The sequence below is a fragment of the Miscanthus floridulus genome, chromosome 17 (genome assembly GCF_019320115.1).
Source record: "Miscanthus floridulus cultivar M001 chromosome 17, ASM1932011v1, whole genome shotgun sequence".
Classification (NCBI taxonomy): domain Eukaryota; kingdom Viridiplantae; phylum Streptophyta; class Magnoliopsida; order Poales; family Poaceae; genus Miscanthus; species Miscanthus floridulus.
In genome coordinates, this window is record NC_089596.1 from 7095339 (window position 1) to 7108613 (window position 13275).

Consider the following 13275-nt stretch of genomic DNA (forward strand, 5'->3'; position numbering starts at 1 on the left):
AGTGAGTGAATCACCACAACGGAGACTAGCTTGCCGGCAAGCAAGTGAACCTCGATGAAAAATTTTGTGTCGTCATTGTCTCCGAGAATTTCATTGGTGTTCATTGCGTTTGATTGATTGTCTCTTGTCACGGCGGTATATCTTCACTATCTCACTCTTGTACTTACATTCCTAGTATAGCTAAGCTCTTTAGTGTAATTAGTTTAGAGAGCTAGCTTGTGTCTTGTCTAGTGGTTAATGAGGCTCTTTAGTTAGTCTTTGAGAGCTCACTAAGTTAGTGGTAGTGACTTAGCCTTTTGTGTGTGAAATAGAGACCATAGCAACTAGAATTATGGATAGGAGTCTTGTATTTTGAGTAGGCTAGCGCAACACTCGCTTCGCTTCATAATTGTCTAACCACTTGGCTTAAGTGTTGTTGTAGAAATTTTTATAGGCTATTCAGCCTCCTCTAGCCATTAGGACCTTTCACGAGATAGGTCGGTCCTTCTCCGGATCTGAGCCCTCCTCCTCCTCCTCCTCTAAGATCTGAGGGACATGGTGGTGGCTTGGGATCCAGCAAGCTTTGGGTCCTATTCCCTCCTCTCTCCGGCGAACTCGAAGGTGAATGGGGCCAGGGGCTGGAGCAGCCTGCACCTCGAACCCATCCCTTTTGGTGTTTGTACGTTTTTTGTTGTTTTTCTCCCATGTTGCAATAGGTTTTTTGAGATGTTGCTAACAGATGATTTTTGAATGTTGCAATGGGATTTTTGGGTTATTCCAATAGATGTTTTTCGAATGTTCCCATTTACATGTTTCATGGTTGATTTTGTTGTGTTGCAGTACTACTACTTGAGATGTTGCAGTACATAATTTTCGATGTTGCAGTATATATTTTTTCGATGTTGCAATACATGTTTTTAATGTCGCACTACATATTTTTTTCAATGTTGCATTACATAATTCCCGATGTTGCAGTATATAATTTTTCGATGTTGCAGTACATGTTTTTCAATGTTGCACTGCATATTTTTTATGATGTTGCAGTATTTATATCCAGATGTTGCACTACAAAGTTTTCCCATATGTTTTGCAATTTGCACTTAAAGTGTTTCGTGCTCTTTTGGGATATGGACGCGATGGGGGAACGGGGTGCCGTGGGGAAGGAAGACAGGGGTGCCGTGGGGAGCAGAGGTCAGGGGTGGGTTCCTTCAATTCCGTTCTATACACGGGGACAGACGGGTTAACGCACAATCGCACGCCGAACATCCGGGCTCTAGAATCGCCAAAATATAAATAAATTAAAAAAACATAATAATTTGTATTTGTATCTGTATATATCTATTTACACCCAATCCATTTGCATCCCTATTTATCAACGAATATTTAAACAATCAAATATATCAATATATAAGAATATATCAATAAAAAATAAGTGAATCAGAATATAGAAAACAATTTGCATAAAAAATAATAGTATTTGAAAATGGTTTCTTTAATAAATATATCAGTTTCAAACTAAATCAAACTGACATTCATCCATATCCACGTCTACCTCGGATACCAATGTAAATTTGGATCATGCAAATGAAGAAAGACGAATTCGAATGTATTTGTTACAATATCCATTTTGAAAGCAGATACAGATATGCGTATTCACATTTTAGTGGGTATGAATATCTGATAATTTGGTTAAGGCTAGCGACAACCAACGAGCTAAGGCTAGCGACAACCAACGAGCTCGTGGTTGCTGAAATCTCATAAACTTGCTACATATAGACACCATAAACCAGAACACGACTCATGGCTTCATCCACTACAGCAGAGTACAACAGAATATTACAGGCCAAGTTAGCCACTCTGCCCGGCCAACTGCCAACCAAGCCACCATACCCTTCTAGGTTTCAGTTAAATTAAAAGAAAGAAAAGCACCATATGGACTAAATCACCACAGTATCAGAATCACTTGGTTCAAGATCCAGGTCAGAATCTGCTTCGGCTACTAGCTCACCGCATTCCCTGCACAAACAATGCAAAAAAATTATGACATGACCATACTACATCAGTAAACTTGCCCTCTAGAGTCTAGATAATCACTAGCCGAGAATGGGAATGCATCTAGACATTGACAGTCAACTTGCCTCGAGACGTGGGGAACGACGCAAAACACCAGGAGACACTCCTGACAGGGCTGTGGCTTCTCTCTTAGCAGGAAGTAACTGCACATTTTTCTTGCTTGAGGATTGGGTTTGATTGTGAGCGTCCTCACTTCTGTTGCTAACTGACATCACAGGAGATGGGAGTGGCGCAGCAGAGACATCTGAACCGACGACTGGACTTACAGGAAGAGTCTCTACGGAGACAACTGGGCTTATAGGAAGAGTCCCTGAGGAATAAGAGTTAACTGATAACTTGCAAAGAAAAAGTACACAATGACAAAAGTTAACTGCTAACTTCCAGAGAAAAGGTATACAATCTATCTTGCATACAAAAATCTTGGGACATAAAAGGGGGTATATATCCGGAGAATTTCACTGAAACTGAAAATATCTGGACATAAAAGGGTTCATTCTAGTGCAACAAACTATCAAGTTGCTGCAGCGTCAGAAAGTCTCAAGTCTTTTCCTAAAATTGGATATCTCCAAAGCTTTTGATTCGGTTTCTTGATCATTTTTAATGGAGGTTCTCTCTCACCTTGGCTTTGGGCAGCGGTGGTGCAACCTTGTCTCAAGTCTTGTCTCCACCGCCTCGACGCAAATTCTAGTTAATGGTGCTCCCAGGGAATCTATAATCCATCAGAGGGGACTCCGGCAGGGAGACCCCCTCTCACCTATGCTGTTCATCGTTGTTATGGACGTTCTTAACAGCCTTGTTACCAAGGCAGGAGAGGAAGGTCTGCTGCAGCCTTTATCTCGACGTGCAGCAGGACAACGTATTTCTTTATATGCGGATGATGTGGCATTATTCATTAGGCCCGTGGAAGAGGAATTGAGAATTACTAAAGGACTATTGGAGTGTTTTGGTGCAGCCTCTGGTTTGCATACAAATCTGAATAAAAGTTGTGTGGTGCCTATCCATTGTGAGGATACTGCAATTCAGATTGTCCAAGACACCATGCAATGTCCAACAAAGGAATTTCCCTGTATTTACTTGGGATTACCAGTATCTAACAAGAAGCTGTACAAGAGAGATCTTATGCCTTGATTGAGAAAGTAGCAGATGGGCTACCTAGTTGGAAAGCCTCGCTCCTGAGCAAAGCTGGTAGAGCGGCTTTGGTACGGTTTGTTCTATCAGCCATCCCTGTTTATTTACTAATTGCGATAAATGTGCCAAAATGGGTGATAAAGGCTATAGACAAGATAAGACGAGGTTTTCTTTGGCGAGGTCACAAAGAGGCCAATGGGGGCTGCTGTTTGGTGGGATGGGAGAAAGTGCAAAGGCCTTTGGAACTCGGTGGCTTGGTTATCCAAAACTTGGAAATTATGGGGTGGGCTCTACAAATGAAGTGGTTGTGGTGGCAAAAAACTTCAGCAGATAGAGCATGGTCAGGTCTGGAAATCCCTTCCCATCCACATGCCCGAGGAATGTTTGCAATCTCGGTGATAACAAATGTGGGCAATGGAAGAAATACCTTATTTTGGACAGACCGTTGGTTACATGGCTGCTCCCTAGTAGACATGGCCTCAGAGGTTGTTGTTTGTGTGCCATCAAGGATCCTAAAAACTCGCAAGGTTGAGGAGGCGTTGGACAACCGGGTGTGGGTACAGGACATACGTGGGGGTCTCTCTTAATGGCTGATAGAGTTCCTCAAACTTTGGGATGCTCTTATGAATTTTACCCTCACAAGTGATGATGATCAGCATATTTGGAAGCATGAAATATCAGGTTCTTTCTTATCCAAGACGGCATACAAGGCATTCTTTTATGGGTCTATTCAGTTTGAACCATGGCGCCATCTGGAAATCTTGGGCACCAGCAAAATGTAAGATGTTCCTCTGGCTTGCCATAAAAAATAAATGTTGGACAGCTGATCAGCTAACAAAGAGGGGGCTTCCTCATCCAGATAAATGTATACTCTGTGACCAAGAAGAAGAAACTATCCAGCATATTCTTACAACATGTGTGTTTGCAAGACAATTTTGGCATAGTGTGCTCTCTCCACTTAATTTGCAGCAGCTGGTACCTAATAGAAGGGAACACAGCTTTGCCACTTGTTGGAGGAAAATCACTAAAAGAGTTGATAAACAACAAAGGAAAGGAGTAAACTCTCTCATCATTTTGGGGGCTTGGACCTTGTGGAAGCATCGAAACGCCTGTGTGTTTGACGGAGATTCGCCAAGTGTCTCAACCTCTATGAGAAACTTGCAGCTGGAGGGTCATCTCTGGGTTCTGGCTGGGGCAAGAAACCTCTAGAACCTAGAACTCAGGCGTCTTGGGTTATAGCTCCAGTGCATTTGCATAGTCAAGTCGATTATTTGTAATCTTAGAAAGGTTGTTTTCTGGTTTGTTTTGTTTTACCCCCTCATGTTCGAGAAAAAAAAAGTCCATTCGGATTATTATATTTGTAGAAGATGTTTATAAATCTGATACTTGATCACATTATCGTAAAAAGGTAAATGATATAAATTGTTGGTTACCATTCATGAAAGAAGACTGGAATTTCTCTCTGGCCATTCTTGCAAACTTGAATAGATGTTTATTCAAATCCAAATCTTTCGCCAATTCCTCAATATCCTTGACGTGAGGATCACATTCGATGACTGCTATGAAAGAAGAAGAATTTTGAGAAAATATACATGTAAAAAATGTAAAAAAAAAGAAGGGAGGTATACAACAGAGGCACTTGGCCAGACACCGGAAGGAGCTTCAACTCACATTGTAAACTCGGACTTACACGAAACGAGTATTCCTTCTCTCGACGTTGTGGGTCAATCTTGTTGTAAACAAACTTCACATCTTGAGGGAAAAAAAAAACAAGATGCTTGTCAGGGAACACAGTGGCAGCACCGCACCAGCACCATGTAACTAAGCGTAGCATCAAGCTCGTGTATGGCTTACCTCCTTCTCCACCTATAACCCGGAAGCCGAGGAACTTATCATACCAGAGGAGAGCTTTTTTTCGTGCATTCTCATCCCTCTCGGTGTCTTCTTTACTCTCTGCTTCAAGTGATTCGAGAGCTGCAACAGGACGAAAACAAATAGAGTGTTATAACTGGCATTTTACTTGATGCATTTGTTATAACCTATGACAATGCCACAACAATAACAACAACCCAAGAGACAAAAGTAGCATCGGGATAGTAGAGAAGGGCGTGCATACACCTTTAAGTTCCTCGGATGTGATTGCAGCACGCAAGTCCCTCTTCTCCCTGGAATCCGCCACCAAGCTACGGAGCCGCTCATTCGTAGCCGTGGCCTCCAAGATCGACTCTGTGGCACGCTTGCGTTTCGATTCCTTGGACGACTGAACTGCAAAGGGCGGAGCGGAACCGGATTTCAGTCACCGTAGCAGCACGGCCTCTCGTGAGCCAACCCCAACAGACCAAAATGTAATGTAGTGGAGAAAGAAAGGTTTGCTGCGCGTACGTGCGACAGCCTCGCTGAGCTGCGACTGGAGGTCCCGGAGCTGATCCTTGAGTCCCTTGAGCTGCTCTACAGACAGGAACACCGAACACCTTGAGCTGAACTGAACCGAAACGAGGGGGGAGGTCGGGCGGGAGGACGGGCGGCGGCGGCGGCGGCGGCAGTACCTCGGCGCGAGAAGGTCTGGTCGGCGAGGGACCGGGCCGGGGCGAGCTTCGCGGCGAACGCGTCCGTCGCAGCCCTGGCGCGTTGCGCGGCCTTTTGGCGCTGAATCGCCGCCGCCACAGCCGCCCGATCCGGCGCGCCTCCCCCGGCTCCAGCAGGCGCGGCGGCGGCGGCGGGGGTCTGACGGCGGAGGGCGGCAGCCAAATGCTGCTGGAGGTCGGACCACGACGACGACATCCGCTGCTACTCCGACTCCAGCGGATCCCTCGAGCACGGGGGCTCCTCGTCTCCTCCAGATTCCTTCCAACCGAACGGCTCGAGGACTTGCGAAGAGAGGAAGAGAGGGGAGGGATTTTTTTTTTGATTGCCTCAACCTTCGATACAAGTTGTACTATCTCAACACACGCAACTCACACCACAACACCACACGTATACACATCTAAATCTACAACCTATATATTTAGGTCAACTAAAACATAGCCGAGAGATATAACAGTTGTAGTCTATCATACGAGGTATCCACCGTCCTGACAATAATTGGAACTCCAGTGGGAGTCGTGAGAGGAGAGAGCGGAAGCCTCGAACTCATGACCGGCTGCTCACCGAGCACTCTGTTTTCCGAGCTACGGCTCGGTGCCCAGAGGGGAGGGAATTGAATTGGGGGATTTTGCAACAGGAGATGGAGACAAAGATGAAGAGCCAGATTGGGCTGGATGGTCGGCCCATCTATCCTTTATTATTATTTGGGCTTTGATGGGCTTGACGAGACGTATGCTCACTTCAGGGCCCAGATTAGTTTAGTCCAGGCGTGAGTAATTGCGTTGGAGTGGCAATACAAAACAATACTACCTTATGTGTTCTGGAGACAAGGAGAATACTGATACTATGATACGTAATAGGTAATCCTGGGTATGGGTATAGGACGTCCGTCCGCTTGGACGGTGTCGACGGTGGGCCGCGACGCAGTCCAATGACCGTTCATCCACTCGCCCTCATCCCCAACCGTTATTAAAAAAAGAGAGAGAGAAAACCTTCTTATGCCTTCCGCTCTCTCCTCTCCACCACATCGGCTGCCACTCCGCTCGTCCTGTCCTGTCCCGAACGTGGGTGCCACTCTGCCTCGCTGCTGTCGCATGCCCCATCCCGCACCGCTCGCTCGCCCCCGTCGCGAGCGTTCTCACCCCCTCTGGTCGCGCGCGCCCGAGCCAAGACCGAAGCTGGTGGTGGTGGCGCGCGCGCGCTGGTGCTAGTGCGCTCGCCCGAACGAGCCAAGCCCGGTGCTAGTGGCGATGGTGCTTGTGCGTCGTCACTCGCTGCTGGTCCAACCCCGGTGGCTAGAATCGACCGGCCTCGGCCTTCCCTCCCCTATGTTGCATATGTATGTTTCAATTATTTCAGACGTTTTAGATGTATGTTATAATTGTTCCATTTTGATATTGCAAAAATAGATCGGCGTATGTTGCAAATATTTCATATGCATGTTGCAAGCATTTGTTCAAAATGTTTCATCTGTTTCTATACGTATGTTGTAATTATTTTTTATCTGGATGTTGCGTATGTTTTACACATATGTTGTAACAGTATATTCCAAAATGTTTGAGCTGTTTTAGTCTTATGTTACAGCAAGTGGTTTCGTGTTGCAAGTTGCAAGTGTTATTTTTTTTATGTTTCATGTGTTCCACACACATGTTGCAAGTGCATGTTCTAAGTGTTTCATATGTTTTCAGATGCATGTTGCATTCATTTTTTTTATGTTGCAAGTGTTTTATGTTGTTTCGCCAGGGCAAGAGGACAGTGCGCGTGGCACGTCGGGAGGGGCTGCAGATGGGGGTGTCGGGGGGCGGGCGGACGGGTGCTCCGGTCGGGGCACGCTAGGTCCTGACTCTCGAGAGCCGTCCACACGGAGAGAGAGAGGAGCGGGTCTAGGGAATGACCGGCGGGCGTAGATACGGGGCAGGGCAAATCTGAACAGAGGGTGGGGCAATGGTGGACTGGGGCGGGCTGCGCGCGCATCCATTCGGACGTCCGGGCGTTAGCCACACCGATAATGCTGGGTATAGGATGTTCGTCCGCCCGTGTCATTATATTAAGGGTTATTTGGATCCACGCCATTATAGTTCTTCAACTTTGGAGATCTGCCATTACAATTCACCTATTCTAAAACTTGCCATTATAATTCTTCTTCTACCTGATACTTGTCATTTTCTACGTCTTTCGGGTGTCTAGGCCCACTGTCAGGCCGTATACGTGTACACATCTTCCGTATGGACCAAAACACTCCCTGCTGCTTCTCTCCCTCCACTCACTGACGTGTGGGCCCCACACGTCAGATTCTCCTTCAACCTCCAGCACGACCTCCCGCGTGGGAGCTCCGTCTAGGTCATGGCCGCACGCGAGCTCCGGGTAGGCCTCTCCCCGACGCCGGCAACCATGGGCCGCGGCTCCTGCTCGCTAACCCGCCGCCCGCTGTAGCCGCTCGCTGCTTGCCGTGCTTGCGTGAGCGTGCCCTACTAACCCGAGCATGCGCTGCCGCTGGCTGCTTGCCATGCTCCCGCAGGCACGCGGGTGAGCAGCAGTCGTCGCCACCACGCAGGCGCGCGCGCGAGCCGCTGCCGCCGCGACGCATCTGGAACCGCAACGCGACATGGCGAGAAACGGAGACTGCATGCCCTTGCTCGAGATCCGTGCCTCGCTGGAGCTGGACGCCGAATCCGTGCTTTGCCGGAGTTGAACACGGGAGGGGCTGCGGGGGCCACCGAAGGTGGGGACGTGGCCGGGGCCATGTCCTCAGCCGAATCTACGTCCTACGGCGGAGCTTGGGGCGGGGCCTGCGGCTCGCCGATGTGGGGGAAAAGAAGACGGAGTGCGCACGCATCCGCCGTGGATTGACTCGCCCGCCACCGTGTCCGCGTTCACCAGCTCGGTGGGAGACCGCGTAATGGAGACGGGGATCCCGATCTTCCGTCAGGTGATGATAACTATCGTTTTGGCGGAGAATGACACACCGATCCGGCTTCAGATCGAAAGATCGAACCCTGCAATCTTAGCACCACAGCTCCTCTGGTTATCAACCAAGTCACGGACCAGGTTGACCTCGCCAAGAAGGCTAATCCCTGCCTGCGCAACGAAGAACACAAGCAAGAACAAGAAAGAACGCAACCAAATTGCAGATGAAAGATTAATCTCACGAGTTGGGGTCTCACAAACCGAAGAACGGTGAAACTGTTTCTTGACAGAATAATCTAAGCAAAACCCGAACCCTAATAGAGGGGCGGCGGCTGTTTATGAATACTCTAGGGTCGTGCAAGACCCCTGGACGCGCCCCTAATGGGCCCAAACTCGATACACGGTCCAACGGACCAAAAGACGGTGTCGCAGCACCCTGACAGATTCTGGACGCTGACTTGTTTCGATGATTCCCGTTGATTCCGAACAGCTTTTGACGTGAAACCACTTGGATTAGCTTCCTTATCAAATTAGCTTTCCATCCATATGTGGATCATCGAAAACGGAGTCCGGATGCGTCCTGGGCGACCAGTTTAAGGCAGACTGGTCCTGGAGGCCGATGCAGACTCGAATTCATGTTGGACTAGGCCTCCGGCTTGTGTTGGACGTCCTTGCTGGTCATCATCACCTCCTCCACGTCCTCTTAGTCCCTCTTGACCCTCTCCAATGTTCCTAAGCAAGATAACATCATTAGGTAGTAATCTATTCTCAAAAGTATGAAAAGGATCGCTTAAGAACGAGCTCACCTGTAAATTGAGTTGACGCATTCGAGCCCGGGTCATTGGACCTTGCATGACGGTTGGAGGATCAGCTGGTACATCCAAAGGAGTGATGTCCTCATCACCGCGGGGAAGACGAAGAGGGGCCAGAGGAGCGCCTGCCGTCGGGACGAACTCGCCCGCTCGATGGCCGGCCACGGGGAAGAAGACGACGGAGTGCGCCCTCACCTGCTGCGGGGAAGACGTACTGCACCGGGCAGGGGTAGCGCCCGCGCCCTCGACCGCCGGAGCCAGGGCCGGATCCACTCCCGCGCACATCCGGCCCTCCCCCTCGTTGGACGGTGGAGGAAGAGGAAGACTGCCGGAGGTTGAAGGAGAATCTGACGTGTGGGGCCCACACGTCAGTGAGTGGAGGGAGAGAAGCAGCAGGGGGTGTTTTGGTCTATATGGAAGATGTGTACACGTATACGGCCTGACAGTGGGCCCAGACACCCGAAAGACGTAGAAAATGGCAAGTGTCGGGTAGAAGAATTGTAATGGCAAATTTCAGAATAGGTGAATTGTAATGGCAGATCTTCAAAGTTGAAGAATTATAATGACGTGGATCCAAATCACTCTTATATTAATACAAGACCACATTTTTATAAAAACCTATTTATAGATATAATGTTGATATTATTTTCTATAAATATAGTCATACTTAAGAATGTTTGACTGCTCGAGAAATGAGATTCATATTCGTTTTGGATTTAGAGAGAGTGTTTTACTACGGCAGCGTAAGAAAGTGGTAGCCTTGAACGCCCATCATAGTTTATTTATTTATATCTACATCTCTACATTCTATCTAATATAAATATTTAAAGAAGAATTTTTTTTCTCTCCTACTTTTTCGTCGCGACGTATCCGACCACGCCTCACTCTACTCCATAATCCATCTGCATCTCACTCTTTGTCATCTTACGTGTTTTCAATCGAAATTCAGACCACATTTCCGATCCAAATTTAGCATAGTCCAAATTCAATACGAGACCATATTTCATCTAGACACATACAGAGTTTGATTTTAAAACATACATCAGAACAAAACATAAATTTCCAAAACGCAAGTTGTACATGTGACTGAGCAACCAACTCTATCGCAACGCATGGTTTTTTACTTTTTATATATTCTTTTTTTAGACTTATTTTTTTATATATTCTGGGTAATGGTCGAATTAGTGGTCGTATCGTGTCGTGCGCTCCTACTGTGTACCCACTACCCAGTGTGTCTCGTGTCCCTTGTCTCTGTCGACGATGATGATCAAACACACACTCGAAGAAGACTGCGGCTTCGGATAAGATGAGATGAAACGACTGATTTTCCACAGTGGAAAACACAGAGAAGGCAACAACATTGATCCGAAGAAGCAACTCCAACTCTGTCTGACGCTGCTGACTTGTAGCCATCCAGGTCCATCCGTCTCCTCTCCTGCGGGCCGCTGCGCGAAAAGATCTGTCCGGACTCCGGACCCCTGAGACGCCGCCGTGGCCCCGTGGAGCAGAGCCACACGTTGTCCCGCCCCGACCTTCCCCGTCGCGGCTGGCTGCCTGGCTGCTGTGTGTCCTCCGCGCAACCGCTACTCCCTCGACCTGCTCGCAGGCGCAACACGACGACGGCCAGTTGATTGCCCGATTTGGTTGCCCTCTGTTCTGTAATCTGTTCCCTTTCCCCTCCGCGCCGCGCTCCCTTGTCCTCCTCCCTTCTCCCACTCGAGAGCTGCAGGGAGGTCGCCAAGTCCGACGACGAGAGAAACAGCTGCCGTTTCGGCTTCAGCGTATGGCGGCCGCCGCCCCGGTGGCGCCTGGGAGCGGCTGCCTCAGCCGCCCGCGCCCGCGCCCGCCCTGGGTGCGGCTGCGCGGCGCGAGGGTCGCCGCGGCAGCGGCGGCGGCGGCGGAGGGTCCATCCTGCCTCTACGTGGGGCCAATCGAGACCGCCAGCCAGGAGAAGCTCGAGGCGCTCTACCACCAGGTGCTTCTGCCTTCTCCATGCCAGAAAGGAGCTTCTTTTATACTAGAAAGAAGATTGTTCAGTTCTTGCTGGGAGTATACGGATTGCACACACTATAGTGCAGTAGTCTGCCGCATCAAGTTCATTAGCTGCCAGCCATTAACATGCTCTTCAACCCTGTGCTGTGTGCGTGCAGGCCAGGGATTCCTACTACAGCGGTCAGCCATTGATCGTCGACGACATGTTTGACAAAGTCGAGGTAAAGTGAAATTCGAGCTGCACTTTGCCAATTAGCTGATAGCTAACCTCACCACATACATATTCAGAGTTTCAGACTCCAAATTCGTAGTAAACCATATTCCAATTTCCAGCAGCTCTTCTTCTGACGAACCATACACCCTTTGCAGCTGAAGCTCCGGCTTTACGGCTCCAAATCTGTCGTAAAATACCCCCGTTGCAGCCTCATAAGGCAATCGACCTACGCCGACGCCGAGGTAACCTTTCGCGTTTGTTTCCCATCTAAACTTAATCCCGTTCGCTCGGTACTAAGGCTATTGGCTTATGCTCCGATGTTTTATCGGCCTTTGGGTATAGGGCAGGAGGACCAAGCGATGTTTATGGCATTGTCAAGCATCTGGATGTTGCTCCTCCTGTTCGGTACCTCAGCCTTTCTTGTTCCTAGTCTGTACACTCTGAGCATCGCGTTCGGGGATGTGTTTGGAGCAAGGCACCTCCTGTACGGTGAAAAGTCCCTTGATGCGATAACAAGAGTTAACGACTTGGTTTTGGTTGGATTGGGGCATCTAGTTGGTTATCCCATCGCTTCTGCGTCCGGTGAGGATGCAGATATGTCAATTCTCGCTTTTGCCGTCATGTTTGTACATCTCATATCTTAATTTCTACACATGGTAAACCCTCTGGTTGGTTGTTTCAGTTGGTGCGCTGCGGGGCTTATTGACAAACAATTTGGTTGCACTAAAAGGGTCCTGCCCGAATTGTGGTGAGCAGGTTAGATTCAGTTCTAGTAGTAATGTAATGATAGTAATCAGTTATCATTCTGCTTATCATTTATTCGTAATCATCTGGTGATCTGAGAAACTTGAGCATGTTGATGTCAGGTATTTGCATTTGTCAAGACTGATAAATCCGTTCGAGCACCTCATAGAGCAGAATGTCATGTCTGTGAGTGCCCTTTGGAGTACAGCGCGAAAATTGAGGTACACGGAACACCTGTATTTTCATGCTACTTTGCAATATCAAAATGTCGGCAAAAGAAATGAAGTCAAATTATGATTTTCGGATGGCAATGCATGCAAAACAACACAATTTCCTTTTTCAGAGTACAATGACATCTGCTGATCTGCACCAAGATTGTGTTGTATATAAAAAAAATCTGCTACCCCTTAGCATTGTACATGTTCAGCTCCTTAACTGTGACACATTTCGCATTCAAAACCAATGCCGCAATGCACTAATGAATCACATGTGCTTAATAAAGTTATTTATTATTTATGGGCTCGATTCCAGATTTTCATAGGGTTCACAAGTGGGTGAATTCACTATAGATTTTTTTTCCCACTACAGAACATGGCATCTTAGTTTTTCCCCTTTGTCATGGTGTTCTGCAGAAATCTTTGTCAGGGCCTAGAAGAAGTTGGGTCTACGGCCGGGTTTATCTAGTGAAGCAAGGGCATCCTAGGAAACGGAAATGGATAAATGACTAAAATTCTAATTGCAGCTGATGAAGAAAGTTTAGATAATCTGATGAGATGGAGCCCTTCTGATCGACTGAAACATTTTTCAGATGCCACTCTTATTGATCAGAAGGGCTTACTGTGT

At 47.9% G+C, this 13275-nt stretch overlaps 1 protein-coding gene and 1 pseudogene across 1 annotated transcript; one reads left to right on the plus strand and one right to left on the minus strand.

Moving 5' to 3' along the window:
• Positions 1-1554: 1554 nt before the first annotated feature.
• Positions 1555-6198, minus strand: LOC136518088 (probable kinetochore protein SPC25). Its single transcript, XM_066511744.1, has 8 exons — positions 5727-6198; positions 5563-5628; positions 5299-5445; positions 5035-5154; positions 4852-4932; positions 4614-4736; positions 2118-2362; positions 1555-1995 (listed from the first exon to the last, which is right to left on the minus strand). The coding sequence occupies exons 1-8, from the start codon at positions 5959-5961 to the stop codon at positions 1984-1986; spliced, it is 1029 nt and encodes a 342-aa protein (XP_066367841.1). The 5' UTR covers positions 5962-6198; the 3' UTR covers positions 1555-1983.
• A 4674-nt stretch (positions 6199-10872) lies between these two features.
• On the plus strand, positions 10873-13171 carry LOC136517552 (PGR5-like protein 1B, chloroplastic; annotated as a pseudogene).
• Positions 13172-13275: the final 104 nt, after the last annotated feature.

What these genes read in the sequence shown, in the direction of transcription:
- LOC136518088 (XM_066511744.1), bottom strand. Translation starts at nt 5,961, where the DNA reads ATGTCGTCGTCGTGGTCCGACCTCCAGCAGCATTTGGCTGCCGCCCTC. An exon ending in CCAGACCTTCTCGCGCCGAG is followed by an intron (nt 5,629 to 5,726) that starts GTACTGCCGCCG and finishes TCCTGTCTGTAG; the next exon opens with AGCAGCTCAAGGGACTCAAG. An exon ending in CACATCCGAGGAACTTAAAG is followed by an intron (nt 5,155 to 5,298) that starts GTGTATGCACGC and finishes GTCCTGTTGCAG; the next exon opens with CTCTCGAATCACTTGAAGCA.